The 21,099-nt window shown below is 40.8% G+C and overlaps 1 protein-coding gene across 1 annotated transcript; it reads left to right on the forward strand.

Annotated features, from left to right (window-relative positions):
* The first annotated feature begins 15,022 nt into the window (after window positions 1-15,022).
* On the forward strand, window positions 15,023-20,486 carry adrb2a (adrenoceptor beta 2, surface a). Its single transcript, XM_049586182.1, has 2 exons — window positions 15,023-15,160; window positions 15,457-20,486. The coding sequence occupies exon 2, from the start codon at window positions 15,457-15,459 to the stop codon at window positions 16,711-16,713; it is 1,257 nt and encodes a 418-aa protein (XP_049442139.1). The 5' UTR covers window positions 15,023-15,160; the 3' UTR covers window positions 16,714-20,486.
* Window positions 20,487-21,099: the final 613 nt, after the last annotated feature.

Raw genomic sequence — 21,099 nt, forward strand, 5'->3', positions numbered from 1 at the left:
AAACCCTACAGATTACTAAATACGTGCACTAAATTGTAATTTGTACTGTATTCCACCAGAGAACTATTTAGATATCAAAATAGTCTTAGTCAGCTCATTTGTCTGGGTCATATTTGGCAAATGCACCTCATATGACTTTTACACTATGTCCTAACAGCAAGCGAGCGTCACTCTCTGTCCACACTGAATCTGCTAAATATGCACTTCTGTTACATCATATAAACAAACCGTGTCGGCTACCTACCAGCTGTGCACTTGACTGGAGACATAACCACTGAAAAGATGGCCGAGTACTTTCTCTCTTTGACTGTACTTTTCAAACAGAACACATGTTTATACTGTGATATTTACTGGAAATGACACACAATATAGCCACCAGCAAACACGTTATTATTTGCAGTGGTCATTTACCAGAAACTTTCTGCTTTCTTAACATCTCCCTTCAGTTGGCTGCCACCTTACATAGGTTTATATGGTTAAATCAAGAGGTACTGTGTGGATAACTCCTCATTTCAACTTCATGAATCAGCCATTCCTCATCTATTGCAGCTATTTCAAAGTGAGCAACAGGAATGAATAGAAACAGGTCACTGACGAAAGTTCAGCTCAAAACAGCAGCGCTGCATCGCTCATGGCCAGTTAGGATGTCCTCATCGAAAACAATGCAGTCAAACTGATGCTCACATGCACCGCATTTAGTTAGAACATGGTGTTAGAGCAAATAAAACAAAAACAAATGAAGTAATCCTTTCAAGTAATCTATTTTTAAAGACAGTAACTGTTTACAGAATACCATCTATTTAAACTGTAACTGTAACAGTAACAGAATACAGTTACTCATATTTTTTATTTTAAATACGTAATCAATCATCAACTTGCACAAGCTTGTATGGCTTGAGTTGAGTCAGTCATGCAACCTAGTGCAGAAACATAGCCCTAACTTTAAACCTCTGTAAGGGACTGCATGCAAACTGGAGTGTGGGGTTGGTGGGTCAGATAAGGGACAGGGTTATTATTTATTTCTTTTTGCAAAAGTTGCAGCAACACTAGCACAACAGAGTCATAGTCAGTGAAGTGACTTAGTAATATATATTATATTAAACAGTAATATCTATGTAAATTTTGCTAACAATTGCTAGCATTAGCCACCATAAACTACTCATCATATGCAACCAAAAATGGCTGAAACAGCAAAACCCTGGAGTGTAACATGCTGAGGAAGGGTGCTTTTCATTGCTTATAAATTCCACTGTTCATTTCACTCATCGTCAGAAGAATGCATTATGTCTTCTTTTAATAGTCTCACTTTAAGTTTGCAACATTGTTAATACTTAATACACTTTTTGTTATTAATGGTGAATTGAATGTGACCAGTTTATTTATGTATTATTATAAGATACTATGGGTAAGTTGCTACAGTTTTTATTTTACTCAGGGGGAGGGGCCAGAGAGAAATTACCACTGAGGAGGGCTTTTAGTCTCCTCCCACCCCAATAATTTATGTACAGTCCCTAACCTGAACCTGAACATAGCCATTTTATTAAGTTTCTTACTTTCAATTGTCAGAACTTCCGAAGCTGACAGACAAGTTTAATCACAATGGCAAACTGGAAACTGTTGGTCTGATTTCAGTCTGCACTGATACCTTCAGGTTTTGAATGGTCGCAGGCTTTGTGGAACATAACCTGTAAAAAAAAAGCAGCCAAATTCACGTTTTTTTATTTCAGCAACAATTGAGTGTACAGAGATTTTTCTTTACATGATAGAACCTGGTCATGCATTTTGATCTGAGTGCTAGACAGAAGCGTGACTCACTGGCAGCGGTGGCTCATTGTGTGGAAACAGTCCTCTACTGGCAAAATTGTCAGTACAGACAGCTAATCAGACAAGGCTTCCTCATTGAACACTATGGGAACATTCCTCTGGGGATACTTTTTATTTTTCCCTATTAACCTTAGGTTCAGACTTGTTCTTTAATAGTGAAGGAAGTGCAGGCTGCAAAGAAACTGCAAAAATGAACTACTTCGGAAGTGTCAGGTAAAGTTTGGAGGAAAGAAAAGAGTTTCCCAGGAGGACACATGGCTGTGTCTACAGCTGTGCAAAGGCCCCGTGTGTGTCATGAATCATGTGTTTTCTTAAAGCCGGTGTGTTGTTATATGTAACACATACATGTCAAAGTGGCCGGCTGTGCTGCATTACAACGGTAAAGGGGGGCAAACATCTCATGGCTAGTCTCTCTCATTGAGTTGTTTAAGCATCTGTCAAAAGTTTGAATGAAAAATATGATGTCAGCTCAAAGATTAAGCTGAGAACAGGTGTCGTCATTTAAGAAGAAACAATAACCTCTCTGAGTGGAATACCGTCATATAGTTGTTCCCCCAATTCTGAGTCAATGTTATTCTAAATTTCCATGATTATTTTCATGCTGCTAATATATCTGACACGTTACCCAGCGATGGTAATTATTTTGGAGTGGTGACTAAGGAAAACAAATATAACAGTCTTTAGGCGCTTTGTGTGAAGAGAATGAATTAGCTGCTCTTCAGTGCAACTGCTTCAATCTGATTAGTAAATCACATCTAGATTTGGTGGATGTTCTTGACTGCGCAGTATAGTCTACAAAACACTGCAGCTGATCCAAAGCAGCTGGCTTTATCTAATAAATGCACCCAATCAAAGTAGCAGGGGGTAAAGTATTGATGTATGTACTGATCAGATGATAAAGTGAAGCACTTCTTGTGTGTTTCTTTGCTTCACTTTCTTCTTTAAATGGTAGAAAACCCATCAGTGATTGAGTCAGAGCCGTTACAGAATGTATTTGCATAATGTACCAGTGCCAGAGACTTTCCTTTTAATGAATTTGATCAATGGCTTACATGCTACATATGCCTCAACAAGAATTAATCACACAGTCTACGTTTATTACATAATTTCTCAATTGATTTTATTTCGCATTTGTCATGAATTTCATGCTTCTTTTGACACATTACTCTTCATTTGAAGGAAATGAGTGGATTGCCCACAGTCTGCGGCCAATTTCATGCTTCACTGGAATGAACTGCTATATTGTCAGAGGCGTATAGGCTACCTTAACTGCAAAAATGACATTCAACAGCTCCTGAAAAAAAAAATGCAATTATGATGCGTTGCATATGCATTTCCATATGACCAACAGAGCCCCGGCAGTGCACGTGGAGCTGGGTTACCCGCACAAAAGCAATGCGGCATTTTGCAGCATAGCTAGTGAAGGGATGTTTGTTATATGGAAATGATCTCACGGGTCATGGTTCTCTGTCGGAAACTGGTAGTTTGGCCCCTCTGGGTTGAGTATCTCAGAGTCTTGCTAACGAGTGAGGGGAAAATGGAGCATGGGATGGACAGGAAATTTGGTGCTGCATCAACAGTGATCCAGGCGTTGTGCCTTCACCGTTGTGGTGAAGAGGGTACCAGCGAGGGAAAGCAACACTCTCCCATCCATCTCTATATTCCAACCCTCAATCATGGTGATGAGCTTTAGGTGGTGGCCGGAAGAATGAGATCATGGATACAAGCGGATGAAATGGGTTTCCTTTGTATGGTGGCTGGGCTCTGCCGAAAAGATAGGGTGAGGAACTTAGACATCTGGAGGGAGCTTGGAGTAGGGCCCACTGATGTAATTCAGGCATCTGATCAGGATGCCTCCCGTTAGAGGTTTTCCAGACACATCTAACTGGTAGAGGGCCCTGCTGGAGGGATTATATATCTCATCTGGCCATGGAACGCCTCAGAATCCCCCAGGAGGATCTGGAAAGCATTGTTGGTGAAAGGGACGTCTGGAGTTCCTTGCTCAGCCTGCTGCCCCTGCCAGCCAGCCCCTGATAAGCAGATGAAAATGGATGGATGGATGGATGGATGGATGGATGGACCCCACAAAATTTCTTTTATGCTTATCTCTTTAACATTAACATTAACTACATAAACCATGACTGCTGAAAAAGACTGGAACTCTTTTATTATGCATAACTTCGATCCAGAATCTGGTCTTCACATCAAAGCAAATATGTACCTCCATTCGACTGTAATTATGTCCGAAGAACAGAATGATGAAATACAACCCATTTTTGCATTTCTTATCATCCAGCTTTTAACTTTTAGTCGGTTTATGTTGCTATCACACATCTGCAACATGAGCTGTGGCTGCAGATATCCCTGATAACAGATACTGCTGAGAGTTTAGATTCACTTTTTACTAAGAAATAAAACTGGCCACAGATTAAAACATTGCATAATAGATATTTACGACTCATTGCCAAGTTTATGTTCATATAACCTCAGTTAGCCTGTGGTGTAAATATCTCTGCAGATCTGTATTTAATAAAAGTGTTTACACTGCCAGAAGATGTATAACGTGTTAGGATAAAACTTACTAGAGAAAACACCAATGCGGTTTACACACACACACACACACACACACACACACACACACACACACACACACACACACACGAACCAAAAGCAGAAAGAGAGGTAAAGATAAAGATAAAGTTGAATCATGTGGAGAGATGTATCATAAAAACTGTCAAAGTTAATTAGAATGTGGCATTTTCATTTGTCACATTTTCTGGGGTTGTTGCGGTCTGTCACTGTGTCCCAGTGTTAATCATCTGAGGCAGTAAACAACAGGGTGGCAAGAGGAGGGTGCCACTCTGAGGGTGGCTCAGGGTGGCATCTTAGTTAAATGTCACAGATACCAAATTTGCATGTTCATATGGCTGCATGGAAGGGTGCTGCATTGTAACAGAGTTATAACTGTGGGATGAATAAGTGATAAACGACTGAGCTTCTGTTGTGTGATTCCATTTATCTGTTTCCAGTTTACCCATCTCCAAAGGCATGGTACAAACTCCTCCTAAAGTGGCAATAGACAAGTATTTTTGCTTTAACTCAGCATTATGATTTAAGTGTTCTCTATAAGCTTCGCTTTCACTGTACAACTCTGTCTGCCACCTGGTATGACCTTGCAAGAAAATGAAGGCTCAATAAATGACAGAGAGGAAGTGTGCCTACCATTGCGCAACAAAAACAGGAAGACGACAGTGTTTGTGTTTCCCTATCAGTAGCTATCTCTAGTTCAGCCCGGCCAATTTGAGGTGATTTTGTGATTGCAACAATTAATGCAAATTTCAGCCAGTCCCTTTAAATTCTGTGCAACCTTGCAACTTTACCTCAAATGTGACTTTTTAAAACAAGTAAAATCTCATTTCATTGTAGAGCTGGTGCAGCTCATTGTCTTGCTGAGCCCCTTCTTGCTCCTCTCCCTAACTCTCTCTGTTTATTGTGAGGCTACTGCAGTGGCAGTGTAAGCTCCGTACCTGGGACAGTGCTAACTGTTAGCATACGGCTAACATCACTCAGTGGTTATTAATGGGTTTAACAACAGACGTTTTGCTATCAGTGTGAGATGGTTTGGACCGTTTAATGGCTCGGTGATGGATGTTAGTTGCTGCTGCTGTGTTAACATGTGCTAACAGGGTAGAGACAGCAGGAGAAGAGCGGCTCGTGGAGACGGTCCTTCAGCGCTGCATTGATTGGCAGCAACAGCTGATCCATGGCAATCAGCTGCTTTGAAAGTAGGCATTTCTGGAGGGACTGGCACCTACTAAAGAAAGTCCTCTGACCACTCAAGGTGCTTTTTTTACCCTACAAGTCACAGTCACCCACTCACACATGCAGTCATACACTGGTGGCCAAGGCTACCATACAGGTTTTACCATCGGTGTGTGGGTGTATTCAGTGCAGTGCGTGGGGTTTAGTATGTTCTTCAAGGATACTTCAACATGTGGACTGGAGGACCTGGGGTTGTAACTGCTGATCTTCGGATAAGTGAACGACCTCTCGATCTTCTGAGCCACAGCTGCTCCCTAACTCAGCGTAAGGTCATTGCAGTTAAACGCAACAGTAGAAAGTAACTGTGGAAAATAAAATGCATTGTGTTCTGTGTTGTTGGTAGTTACGATGTTCTGAAGAAAATGGAAAGCAATTCGGTTGTCCCATCACAACAGGTATGCTCTGTCCCCCTCTCTTTGACTGTAAATGCTTCTTGTGAATATGTCTTATTTCTAACACAGCAGACAAAACCAGTCAAGACTGAAGCTATTTCTAGAAGTTGTATATCTGTCAAAGTGATGGTGAATAACAAAACCAGAGATAGTCGTCGGTTACACATCATATGCTCACTTAGCATGGAATGGGTCAAAAGTTGTGCTTTTTCTGCAATGAATTACTGTGGCAAGGAGTAACAGAGTAAAGGCAGGGAGTCGTTAGAGGATGGAGTCGCTTCCTTAAGTGGCAAAGAGAAAGAAATCAGCCCACACCCTATTTATTTTCACATTAATCATTGTAGGAAGAACAAAGGCCTGTAATTCCACGGGTTGGCCCCAATCCCAGTCCTCTCAGTTATGCAGATTTGTACATCTTGAGGATATAACAGTTCTTAATTTAGCGGAGCAAATTAACACACATTCTGTGATGGAAAGTTACAAGTAGCGGGTCACAACAGGACTGAAATTAAAGATCAATTTTCTGTAGGATCAAGGATAAATCATACAGTGTAGAGTCAGAAAGCTAAAAGCTAACTTAAGCATAGCCTGGATCCACATTTCCATACCATGAATTTTAACTGGTTTCCAGTTAGATTCACATTATAGATGGATAATATCATTGGCAGCTCCAGGATTGGTCCTTAGATGCATCTTTTCCATCACTTTCATTTAATTTGTTTGGGAGGGAGAATGGTAGCTGTTCATTTATTTATATCTCTATTTAGTGTTCCTCCATCACCTGAAGTTCCCTACTGCCTATAGCCTTTCACAATAAATGAGACGACACAATAATCATGATTCAAATGGCACCAGGACCTGAGAGTATGAACACTGTAGGATGCTACTGAAACTTCCTCAACTATTAGAGAAAGGAGTATTTGTTTTCTTTTTGTATTAAAGTAGTTTAGGGTTGAATTACTGTTTTTTTTTTTAAAAAAAAATCAAAGACAGATTGCAATTCCCCTCTGTGCTGACCGGAGGTCTACAGGGACTTTTTTGCTGAATGGTACAGATTTGTAAACACTAATTAAATCCTTACAAGGACAGTAATGCATTACTGTTCCTCCCATAGGGTTAAACAAAGGTAATAATTCAGTTCTGGCCTTGAATACCTAATTTGCACTATAAATCCTGCCTCAAGCCCCAGAGTTAAGGCAGAATCCCCTGTTTTACCAACAGGAAATTTGGGTTAACTGAATAGGTCATTGGGTCAATCACAGCACTCACCCTTTAACCTTCATGAACATGTCTAATAATAAGTCTAGTACCCTCTGTGAGTGTTTCTGTTTGTGTGTCACGATCAATAAGAAAAATAAAGTGGATAACTCTCACGAGACCGGTGATTTTTCTGCCAAGCGAAGGAAGGCTTTGGGAAAGCTTTCATTGAATACAGTAGAGTCTACTGTCCCTTTGGCACAGACATTATTTTCATTTCCATTAATGCCATGCAGGGAAATGTTGATTTGGAGAATGTCGGGAAAGTCCTGGAAAAATAAAAAATAAAAGTAGAAGAAACTGAGAGGGTGAAATAAAGTGAAGCCTCACGCATTTATAAATCTTACATCAGCATGATATGTTATGTTCACACTTTAAAAGACGTCAGCACCCTGCGTAATATATGTGTTACATTGGTCAGACCCCTGTAATGACGTTTTTTTTTATTTATCCTTTGTATATGTTGAGCTCCATCTGGAAGCCACAGCCCAAAAGTTGTTGAATAGTACAGTGAAGTGTTTTTACAACCTCTTCCTCTGTCTGAACTTTATCAGGGGCAAACTGAATGAACAATGACTCCCGGTCAGTAACTGCTTAGTCTATATATGGTCTGATACATTAGAAATATACAAACTGGTTTTGTCCTATGGTTTCTGTTTATCTGAACAACACTGAATAACTACTTGGATACTTTCCACCTGCAACAAGAACACACTCAGCCTCTGTAGTTGCAAACAGTATGAGAGTTTTGGTCTTTGATGGTCATACACCCATTTGATTTTGGGTGGACCTCATTCACAGTCCCCCAGAGGCCTTCACCACATAACCAATTAGTGGTTCAGGCTCTGGATTAATCCCAAGGGGAATGTCTTTGTTCTGATTAATTAAGTTAGGACATGATTGACCCGAAAATAATTCCTTAAATCAGTCAGAGATTGAATGGATTAGACATGGCTGGACAGACAGCAGCCAAGACTTTTTTTCTTTTTTTTTTTTTTGCATGGTCACATTCAATTTGAAATATATTTTTTTATATATTAATCATTTCTGCCTGTGTGTCTTCTGTAGGAGAACATGAGACTGAGAAAATGATGGCTAATGAAACATACACCAAAAGGTAACAGCATAACATGAAGGTAGACTGCACAGCATTTACGTTGTACAGTATGTATTTCTATGTGTGCATGTACTGTTCAAGAAAAACACTGTGTTTTTTGATAAATGTGTGAGGTGTGTGAGTCAGTGAGTGAGTGTGTGTTTGCAGGAGGATACAACAAGGACATGTGTGTATCCTTTGCATCTTGCAAGTGTATTTACAAATACATTTGATAGGGCATGGTCACAAAATTAAAGTTAAGATTAAAATTAACATTTGCGAATATTCACCGGGGGTTTACTTCCATTCAATGCAAGGGAAGGGCTAAATAAAACATTCACTTTTATCTTATGTTTTCTCATTGCGTGGAATTCAACTTTGGTGAACTAGCAAATCCTCAACCAATAGCAAAGAGGTGTGTGTGGAGGAGACACTGATTGTTGCTGTGTTTAACCAGCCAATACTGTATGATATTGGCCATGAAAAATACAAACGAGCTAGCTACCATTAGGTAGCAAGCTAGCGTTCAGTGTGTGCCACACCTGACACTTTCAGCACCCCTGATGCCTTACTTATATAGAATCTACAAATTACTTTTTCCAACTCTGACTGTGTGGATCAAGGCTGGACAGCGAATGTGCCAGCAAATGCTAATGAGTGTTGATTTTTCAGCGTTAATATTTAATTGAACTGTCAAAATATGTTTGTTCACTCATGATGACTAATTTGGCTCTGGGGCAGCACCGTCTACAAGTGTTAAGTTTACTCTACTGGCTGTCACAGTTTTAGATTTTAATATTTTAGTAGTTGATATTTAAATGACTTGTTCAACGCTTTGGGAACTCTTATTCAGTTTCTTGTTGAGAGTTAGACTTGAGGATCAATACTTGTCTTATCTTTGTACACTAAAGCTAGAGTGACGAGATAATGAGCTTACACGGCATGAGTGTACGCAATACAAGGCAAATGTCATACCAGTAAAGCAATTTGACATTTAAGAAAACAAGTGAGAGAAAGTATTTGGGCTCTCTCATTTCCTCTCATGCTCCTGAGAGCTTTCCCCAGAGGAGCAACGCCTCCAGGTATTGTTTGTCAGAGATTACAGGAAAAATATAGCAGGGTAAGGTTGAAAGTGCATGTTGGGTCATCGGGTCAACATTGCAACTTTCGATAAATTGTAAAAGTGGGAATCCAAGAGGAGATGCTGCGGAGGGGAGATAGATTTATTGTAACAGTGTTTGACTAAACACAGTGGTGTACAATATCTAACAGGGGACAGGATCCAAGACAGTTAGAGGGTTATCCAGAAGTGAACCGGCTCTGCCTGGGTGTGACAGGATACAGGAAGACAGATGTCACAGACTGAGGAAAGCAGTCATGATTAATTGAACATGTAGACCCCAACTTTCCAAAACAGAAATTACATTTATATTAACATATAGGGTACATAGATCCAAAGCAGTGTGAAGTTTAAAGGGACAGTTCAACCCCAAATTAATAATAGATACGTTTTTATCTTACCTGTAGTGCTGTTTATCAGTCTAAATTGTTTTGGTGTGAATTGTGGAGTGCTGAAGATATCAGCTGTAGAAATGTCTGCCTTCTCTCAAATATTATGGCTAGATGACATGCGGCTTGTGGTGCTCAAAGTGCCAAAAAATACATGTCTCTTTACAGAAATCATGACCTGGTTACACTAAGTAAATAATCTTAAGCACAAGGCAAGAAAGAGCCTTGTGCTTTGTACAGCTGTTACTTTACATGTAACAGCAGTTTGAGAAAGAGCCTTGTGCTCAAAACATCACAGCGCAACTCACACCAAAACAATCTAGACTGATAAACATTTTGCACTGTTACATGTAACAGCATTTTGAGAAAGAGCCTTGTGCTCGAAACGTCACAGCGCAAAGTAAAAAGCCTTCAGTAGGAGCTGAGACTTGGTGTGCGGTACATTTTTTCCTTTTTTCATGACTTTTATATATATGTATCCAGCTCCCACTCCAAATGGACCTTGGGATGTGTGTGTTTTTTTGACTATTATTGCTTGATTGGAGAGAAGACAGACATCTCTACAGCTGATATCTCCAACGCTCGACACACCGAAACAAGTACTTTTTTTTTCATGAATTGTCCCTTCAAAGGTATATGACGCAGGAATTGTTGATTACTCTTTGAACACACAACATTTAAAGTTGGCCCCTCCTTCCTAGCTCTCTAGCATCTTTCCTTGATTGCTTGTCAGCAGGTGAAAGCCAACTGACGAGCTTTGTGGGCTCAGCATCTCACCTTGCTATATTTGCCATTTTTTGCTGCGCGTGCTGCTTACAGTCTGGCAACTGGTCTCTACCTTCTATTATTCACTAGGGCTACACACCCACCGTTCAGAAGTTGTAGCCCGGAAATGCCCCAGACACAGCGAAATATGGCGAAAATGAGAAAATACAGGCAGAGGGCAGAGTCTCTGCTGCACAGCTTTTACATTATTTATAAAATGTATTTTTAAATATTAGCAGAGGCGTGCAAAGTATCTTTAAATGGCAAAGTACAGCTAAGCTCACAGAGGGTCCAGTGTTCATTATAGCCCCCAATAAATACTTTAAGTGAAAGACTGCAGACAAAATACTGACCTTTATCAGGAGGAATGCTCTGTCTGTCATGTAGTGGAGGAGATAAGGCCATATGGATCACTAAAATCACGTGAGTTTAATCAGCTGGGAGCATTTATGTCAATCTTTGGTGCAGTGTTGACATTTCTACCTCATTTTTGCAAGACTGAAGCTCAAGGGGTGTTCAAAATGAAAAGAGTTTATCCTTGGGTGAGAGGAGATGTGCTTTGTCAAATTCAGGGCGATCTGTGCATAAGATTTTAATAATACAATAGGAAATTGTACAATCACAATTGAAACACTAGGCAGAAGGTCAGGAGATCATCAAAATATTTGAATTCATACAGAGATCATAAATATCCATGTTCATGGAAACCTGCCAAGAAAAGCTGCCACGCAACAAAGGGTTTAACCACTGACAAAAAGTCAGAGGGTTGTTGTTCTGTGGGTGCAATAAAAGTTTGCAGCACATTTTATGGTAATCTGCCTTGAAGTAGTGAGCTTTTGCAATGGACTAAAGGATCGACCTCCACTAGAGGGGCAGTATAAGGCAAGATTCTTTAAGGCTCAAAAGCAATATGAGAAATCATAGCAGGAGGCAACGCATGCATCTGAGCTCAATTGTTTTGTGTACATGTGCACAAACACACTAGCAACTGCCCAGAGAGAACTAAACACACCTACTTATCACAAAGACCTGTTTATGACCCATGCTCTATCATAATTGTTTCATCGTTCACAAACCAGGTCTGACCTCCCACCGTGACTATTATCAGAACTCCACCAAAATCATTGCACAACAAGCCTTATAAAAGGTTTTTATCTATTGATGACGGATGTCTGAAAGAGCATTGATCATGTCACTGCAGCAATCTGTTGTAAGCAGCAAGGACAGCCGAGCGCACAACAAGGAAAGAAATACTGACCAGGGAAATTCTCCCTCTGCAGCACATGGCTGTTGGATTTTTGAGAGTTGTGTGGTGTCAGACCTCAGGTAGTACTTAACTTTTTCACCAGTTTGTCTGTAAAACATTCATTAACAGAATAAACATGCAAACACTATTTGCGTGTGATGTACAATCTTTTTCACAGGCGCTTAGTTCTCCAGTGCTTCCCCCAGTCCGAATGGTCTCGAAGTTATCAGAGCTCTAACTTTAAATAGGATGATGTGGTTCTTAACTTGCAAACTCTTTAAATACACCGGCGGTTTCAAACTTTTTTTAGTTTATGGGCCACATGCAGACCAATTTGATCTCAAGTGGGCTGCAGCAGTAAGACTATTGCAAAATTACCTATAAATAACAATATCTCAAATTGTTTCCCCTTATATTAGTTTAGAGAAATACAAGGACATTCTGACATCCCTTTAGAAAACAGATGATGAATAGTCTGAGATGTCTTAAGAAAAACATGTGCTGTTTCAGCAATATGTCTCAGTTTTTCCACATTTGGGCAGTCTACCACTCACTGTCATTACATGTGCATTTGTTCCATACATTTCCACTCCTGTGTATTAATGCTGTCATCACCACACCAAACTAAAGTGGAAGCAATTGGGGAGGCAGGGTAAGTTACCCTTATACCGTTTTTACACCAAAATCAGGTTTTTTTTAAAATGTAGTAAAACTTGTTGAAAATTGGAAGACCGACTGCTTTCCCGCTGCTAGAAGACCAGACCTTTGCACACACTTGGCAGACGGTAGACCAGTATGTCTGTTTGTTTTCTTTAGTGGTGTGTTTGAAGTCACGGACAAAAAACTGATTAGTAAACAGTAGAAAGTGGCATGGAGGCCAGTCAGAATGTCATGGTGCTAACTTCTTTTTAAATATCTTTTTCAGTGTCTCTCTCAGATTTGTTGCAGACTAAATTTTGAACTATGTCTGGTAGCCACTTGGACAGAAACAGACAGTATTTTGTGGCAGCCTGTCATTGCAACATGCCAACAAGGGGGCTTAAATTAGTGTGTCCATCTGGGTGTCTTCTTTCGGCTGAGCTGACAAATAACTGTGACTACTGCAGAGTTTGTCCAAGGAATGACCAACAACTGTAACATTTCCCATTGAATACAAATGCCAGATGTTGGTGGGTATTAGTGGTATTTTTGTGCAGGGGGAAAGAGGCTTTAAAAACCATGTACATGTCAAAGTTTTAGGCAGTGCCTTAGCAACAGGGGACAGCATGTTGGTGCAGTGGGTAGTATTGTCGCCTCACACCAGGAGGGTTCCTGGTTCCCAGGGAGGGGGGCCCAAAACGGGGGTGAGGGAGCCCCCCTGTGCGGAGCCTGCATGCTCTCCCCATGTCAGCATGGGTATTTCTCCGGGTACTACAGCTTTCTCCCACAGTCCAAAGTTAATTGGTGACTCGAAACTGCCCAAGCATGAATCTGTCTCTATGTGTCAACGCTGTGATAGTCTAGCGACCTGTCCAGGGTGTACCCCGTCTCTCGCCTAGAGTCAGCTGGGATAGGCTCCAGCTCCTTGCGACCCCTGACCGGGTAAGTTGTTACAAAAATTAAAAATGAATGAGTAAGCAACAGGGTTCCACCAATACTGTTTGAAGATAGAAGTTTAATACAGATATTTAGTTCTGAAGCTGCTGACTGACGATACTTTGCACAATATTCACTATCTTTAAATATGACCACCATAACTATACTTTCTCAGAGAACTGTATTCTCATGACAGTAAAAACCTTACATGAAGTACGTACTCAGCATTTATTACCTTTATCCTGAAGCCTGCACCTTTTAGCCTGCACAAGTGCATCAATATTAGGTGTGCAAAGTCATTCAGTGGGCTTGATTAAACCCTTCAGCGTGGCAGTTCTGAGCTGAAATGCGCACTCAGATTATACTTACTTAGAGGAACTTGTATATACATGTATATACATGTCGGTGAAGATTTTCAGTCATCCAGGTCACTGTAACCATCAGTGTCATATTCATTTAGTGTAAGTGCATCATGTTGACAACCAGGACTGAGGGATAAACTAAAGCAAAAGAAAGACATTCACAGCCCTGAGTGGCTGATCTGTTCTCCCACTCTTCCTTTTTTTAATCTGTCACTGGTAGCACCTTACTTCCAACATAAGCTCTATTTGTTTAGCTAATACATAGATAATAAAGTTTGTGCTGTCTCAGAATTTGAATAGTACTCGGGATACAGACACAGAGAGCTTCCAATGAATAGCTGCCTGTTACACTCTTTGCATGGACTAAGTAAGCTTAACAGAAATGCAAATTTGCCCTGAATCCTAAAAACATTTTTCCATTTTTATTCAATATAGCGTGAGAGTTTGTTCGGTACCTGCAGGGCATGCACTCGTGGAGATTCATAACAGAAATAGGAAATGGGAAATAGGAGTTGTCTGCAGTCTAACCTTTAGATATTATTACATAAACAAAAATGTTTTTGATTTCATGGATCTGCAAAAGCTTAATCAGTCACTCTGTATGTCTGCATTTTTATTTCAAAGCATCACAGCAGCAACAAGCACTGATACTCAAGAAAGCATTCTCAGGACAAAGCAATAGTGACAGTCAAACCTCCTAATAGCGTGTACAATGAAGCTGGTTTAATATGCCTGTTGGATCAAGACTCACTGAAAAAACAGTCAAAGAGAGCTTCACCTGGTTTTGATATGATCCAGACTAACAGGCAAAAGCTGTAAAACCTCCTCTGTGCTTGGACTGCACGACTGAACAAAGTGTTTCCTCTCAACTTTAAACACAATGCTTCCATTTTTAAATTACTGTGTGCTTTATAGGACTTTTAAGATAATCATGTGTTTAAAATATATAATTTAGAACTAAAAGTCAGGGAAAAGTCTTTGCTTGTGTTTTCAGCTTTTGTCTCATGCAGCCCTGCAGCACCAGCGGCTGCATGAGACAATGTGTTCAAACTCTCGGGTGCTCTGAGCACCCTCCGCAGGCTGGCTGTCTGATTGGCTGAGCACTGACCATGATGTCATCACTGCACGCTATAAGGGCTCTGGGAGACACATTAGAAGAAACACTGCTCAACTGAGGGACTGAGAGAGTGAGACACACGGAGGTTAAGAAAAACAGACAGCAGAGAAAAGGACATGTGACAGTGAAGGAAATACTAAACAGTGGCATTTCTACTTTGTATGGGAGGCAGGAAGCGGACAACTACCTGTGGAGGTTTGTACTTTTTTTGTTCGGCTTGTTTAGCATGTTTTTTTAAGCTTTCCTTGCTGAAGCCTACCAGGATGTAATGCATTTGTTTTGAAGTGTTGGTGCTGTAGTTTTTGTTCTCCTTTTTTTTTGTTGAAACAAAACCAACAAAAGACCAGCAGTGCAAATTTGTGATTTTTCTTAAGCATTTAATTTAAATGAACACTTTATTTTTCTTTTATTATCAGGTCACTTTTAGATTTAAATTGTGATCCTCACCTCTGTGTGTCTTTGTGTGTGTTATCTACATATGGCTTCTTCAGATGGGAAGTACGACTCTCCCAGTGTACCTTAATGTGAGTGCAGTGACGATCAACTCGACGTCAGACCCAGCTAAGAATGAGGAAGGTTACAGTGAGGCAACGATGATCCTGCTGGGCATGATCATGTCCTTACTCGTCCTGTGCATTGTCTTTGGCAACATCCTGGTCATATCAGCGATCGCACGCTTCCAGCGTCTCCAAAATATCACCAACTGTTTCATCACGTCCCTGGCCTGTGCTGACCTGGTCATGGGTCTCATCGTGGTACCTTTCGGTGCCTGCTACATCATCTTTAAGACCTGGCACTTTGGTAGTTTTTGGTGTGACTTCTGGACTGCCACTGATGTGCTCTGTGTGACTGCAAGCATCGAGACCCTCTGTGTCATTGCTATAGACCGTTATTTGGCCATCACTTCTCCCTTTCGTTATCAGTCGATGCTGACTAAGTGCAAGGCTCGCATCGTGGTTGTGCTGGTGTGGGTCATTGCCGCCTTGATATCTTTTCTGCCCATCCACATGAAGTGGTGGATAAAGGACAGTGAGGAAGCTAAGCAATGCATTAACGACACCAGCTGTTGCGAGTTCCACACCAACACGGCTTATGCCATCACCTCCTCTGTCATCTCCTTCTACATCCCTGTGGTCATCATGGTTTTTGTCTACAGCCGTGTTTTCCAGGAGGCCAAGCGCCAGCTGAAGAAGATTGACCAAAGCGTTGGACGTTTTCACAACAGCGACAACACCAACCTCAAAACTTTGGAGGCCAACAATGGGCGTGGCCACAAGAAGGCCAAGTTTTGCCTGCGGGAACACAAAGCCCTAAAGACACTGGGCATCATCATGGGGATCTTCACTTTGTGCTGGCTGCCCTTCTTTCTGCTTAATGTGGTGCATGCCATATGGGAGGTGAAAGGCATTGACCTCACCTACAGGATACTCAACTGGATAGGTTACGCAAACTCTGCCTTTAATCCACTCATTTACTGCAGGAGTCCTGAGTTCAGGTATGCCTTCAAGGAAATTCTCTGCATGAAGAGGAACCGCCTCAGTAACGCAGGGCCCGTGAACGGATACGTCTACAGCAGGCACAGCTGGCAGAGCGAGCTGCAAGGGAGGAGTAAGGGCAGCTTGGAAGACAGTGACATTAATGAAGCGTGTCTGGGGAAGGGAGCTGGGGTCTGCAGCATTGTGGACAGAGCAGTGGACCCCAATGGAAATTGCAACAAAGGCCTAGCGACTGTAACGACTGTCCTCTAAATTTGGAGCCCTGAGACTTCTGTCAGCAGGGCGATCCAGACATGTTTACACTGCTATCATAAACTTTTTTCCAGTTGACTAATGAAGGTAAGGCCAGTCGAACTGACTGGCAAAGAAACTGTAATACTTATGTTCAGCTGAGGAAAGAATTTCTGTTCCTCTTTCGACACAGTGAACTAATACTGTAGGTAGATCACTTTTCCTTTTGTTACGTGTATCATGTTTAACTTCCATCTACCTCACCACATCTTTTCAACATTTGTCTCTTAATGGACTATTTCACATTAACTCACTGTCCACAGGACGCTCGGGCAGTATCTCAGCTGTGTATATACTCTAGTAAATGGTCTGTGCATTATATTATTGCTAATTATCTGGCTCAGATTGAATTTTCTTCATCTGAGAGTTCTTGGTAATTTATTAGCATAAAAATGTTTTTGAAATTCAAAGTAAATGTTGGAGGCTGTAAATTCCGTTTGGGCATGCCAATTCTGCATGAGTCGTGAGTTCTTATTTCCATCAGAAAATGGATGAGGAGCATGGACAGATCAGACCTAATGCCTCTTTGGTGCTTTGTTTGAAGAAATACATTCCAAATCAACCAAAATTATAATTTGGCTTTATTTCATTTCCATTTTTTATTTGAATTTGATGGATTGTCTCAGTGTGGAAGATGATTAACAACAGGTCTGGCAGAGCCTGTATCTCTCTCACACTCTCCTCACTGCTCAGCAATGTTGTGAGGCCCTGCTCCCTGCTCTAGTGTTTTACAGCCTGTTGCATTGGGTGTTTCTGTTGCCAACAGATAGCATGAGAAATATGAAGTTATCTACCACCTACAGATGCAAGCTGAGAAACGCCAGGGGCCTCTGTTACTCATATGATAAATCTTGCAAGTTTGTGTATGTTGCAGCTAGATTCCATTATCAGCCCTGAAGATATCTAATATCTTTCAGTGCAAAACAGATGGAATTAACGTGGTTAATCTCCTGGGTATCGACCTTTAAAGCTTGCGGCTGTTGAAAAAATATTTATTAAATTTTGTTAAAGTCTTCTGCTGCACAACCTACCGGTTTATCTTGCATCCAGTCCACTTGTGCATTTTGCGACATGTAAACCAGTAGCTGGTACATTATACAGCCATTACATAAGGCAAACTATGAGTCCCTCCTGTCCCCTGTATGTGCCGGTGGCAACAGCAACAGTTGTCCCTTTTGTTGCACAAGCCCTGTTTGTTTATTACAATGTGTGGTTGCTGTGTTCCAGCATGTACAATGTTTACTGAAACCAGAGACGCCGTTTCCTTAGTCATGGCACAAGGGTACAAACCACACACATAATAATAAACAGTGCGTCAAAATAGCCAAGCGATAACATAGTTCCAAGTCTGAGACTGGTGGCGGCGGTGACCACTCAGAGGCCAATAAACGGAGATGAGAAAAGCAGTCCTGAGCAATGCACCTTTGTCACTGTTCCCTGACATTTCCCAGAGTCTCCTCACTATAAACAGATGTCTCTATCTTGATGAAATCAGTCTAACATTTGGATTAGACACTGAGGAGTCCACTGAGCAGTGCCTCAGCTGTTCCAGTTGTTTCAGTCAATTCGCAGACTGTCTACTTAAGACACTGTGTGGTGTGCAGACTCCAGGAAATACCGTCAATCCAGCTGAACCCAGCCCAATAAACAAGAATAAATCCATTATCTCTGCTGTTTAGCTGGAGAATCAGATAACCCCATATCAGGGAACACTGAACAGATTAGTACATCACAAAGTATACAGTTCCCAATTTGCTTGATGAGATATGATGCAATCCAAAGGGCCAATCTGAAATGAGACTCTCTTGTTTTTATCACCCATTTTAAGATCACAGGCTCTTGTGAAAGTCACTTTTGACATAGGTAAGCATTGATGGGAAATGAGCACTTAGCATGCAGGAGCCTGAATTGAAGAATTCACGCTTTCCCTCCCACACTCAATAATAGGTGTTGCAGGTGTATTCCTCTCCCCAGTCAGCTTGATGATCTGTGTGTACTGATCAAAGTGACAGCATGCTAAATGTGGCTACTGACAGCAGGAGGGGGAGCAGGGATTCTCTGACAGTCTAAATCGGTGTTTGACCTGTGTTTTAGTGCATGTAGCATAGACTCCGAAGTAGGGTAAGGTGACACCATCAAAACTGTGAACTTTATTCCCGTAGAGGAATCCATATGTACTGTATCACTAGGTTTGGTCAGCACTGTTGTTGTTGTCACAGACCTTTGGAATAGACGTAAAATACAGTGTCATCATACGTCAGCGTTTGCCATGTGAAAAACAAGCTTTCCAGTGTGCTGATCTTTTTCCTGTTTTTCTTTCTCGTAGATTTACAGCAAAGTAAATGCAGGGGTTGAATGTCATGACAAATGTTATCCAGGGTATTTTTCTTTTCAACATTTTCACTGTACAGCATGCACAAAGCACAAAACAGACCAAGGTTTTGATATATGACTTGTATTTATTCACTCACAATGAATTGATGCATTGATACTAAATGAACGAGTCACTGTTGACTGTCTGCAATGTATTTAAAACATCTTTCATTTCTAGAAGCACTTCGCAAGTGATTGTTTGCATGTCTGCTATATATATGTGTGGTAATGTGTTTGTGGACTGTAATGCTATTTCTTTTCAAAGTGATCTGTTTAAGTCCAAGTGGAGTAGGTTGTGAACTATATATCCACACTGCTCCCTCCTGGCAGTGGCCTCTCCTTGCACCTCAGCTGTCTCAAGAGTTATTAATGGTTACTGTTTCATCAATACGCCTGTATAATAATAGGGAAGGTAATTCATGTCTTCACCCCTTCATGCTGGAGGACACAGCACGGTTATGTGCAATGAGTCTTGAATGATTTGCTGACACTACGACATTCCAAGTACAGCTGATGGTGTGGAGCATATACCATGTCCACTGATATGAACATTCAGTCCTCCCCATGAAGTTTGACCCTAAACTACCTATTCTATCCACTGGTGTGGTTATTAAAAGTAGATTCTGGGTCAAAGATAAGTCTTAGAGGTTATGTTACAATGAGGAATGTTTATTTTAAGTACAAAAGAATATAATATTTTCACATTTTAATATGATCACGGCTCAGGTGGACCAATGCTAATGCTGTCCTCGCTGATCCATCCTTGTTCCTGCTCACTTAAATACTTTGCTGAAGTCACTTTACCCCCCGAAGAACAGCTCCCAGTGTTTTAGATTAGGTTGTTCACTAACTTAAAACAGCACTGTATAGCACTTTCATGAAATATTTGTAGAGTTATTTTGTCAATTAAATCCACATTTGAGTTCATGAACTACAAACAGTTATTGGCTGGAGAGTTCACTTGTACCATAATATTTTTGTGGAAGTCCTCTTTCCTGTCTGCGACTACAAATGAAGAGTCATGACAAACTGCAGAGTCTCAGCACGGACGCTGCTGAAGGTGGACTCTTTTGATAAATTGATGTATGTGAATGTGATTTTTTTCTATGAAAGCTGAATATTGCTTTAGCTGTCATATGAAAAGTAAACCTATTACATGTGAACCCTTTTTTCGAGTGAAAAAAGTCGTCACTCAGCTGAATGTTTACTAAATATTTGCAACCCATTTTCGCACAAAGTTTTTGTCACTGTTTGTTAAGGTTACGGAGCCTGTTACAACATGTGGTGTCCTGTGGTATTTATGAAAAAAATCAAGTGTATGTGCTGTAATATTTGTATTGAAATAAATTATGTATATGTTGCATGTAGTGTCCTCATTGATTTTGCCTTCATGATCATTCAGTTGCATAGAATTTACAGAATAAGGTATCAGCCATCTGAATGCCTCAGGCCTGCGCGCTGACAGCAGTTAAGTCTATTTCAGTATGGGAAAAGCAGTCACTGGCATGTGATCCAGATGGAATGATGGACAGGAAGGAGATCGGGCTATTATGAAAACGTTTTCCACTCTCTTTGTGAAACTGCATGTCTGCCCAATTCTCCAAGTAATCATAGATTAAACAGAGCACCTCATTTTACTCCAGAAATCCAAGGGAGGAGGTCAGTGGAGATATATAGAGCCATAAAAATGTCCTGATATTTGGCACATAGCCAGAGTGAAAAGCACTTTTTTATGTTTCTTTTAAGCATGAAATATTGTCATCTGCTGAATGAAGATTAAAAACATAGTTAGAGGTAGTTATCGCGGTTAGGGCTGTAGAAAACCACAGCCAGGGTGATATATCTAATGGGATTCATAAATCAGTTAATACATGGGGAGTTTGTGTTGAACAAAGACTTTCAAATGTTATCACTCGAATGGCTTATATGACATCTGATGCCCCACAGTTACTTCGGTTAGGTTTAGGGAAAGAA

The sequence above is a fragment of the Epinephelus fuscoguttatus genome, linkage group LG9 (assembly GCF_011397635.1).
Source record: "Epinephelus fuscoguttatus linkage group LG9, E.fuscoguttatus.final_Chr_v1".
NCBI classification, from domain to species: domain Eukaryota; kingdom Metazoa; phylum Chordata; class Actinopteri; order Perciformes; family Serranidae; genus Epinephelus; species Epinephelus fuscoguttatus.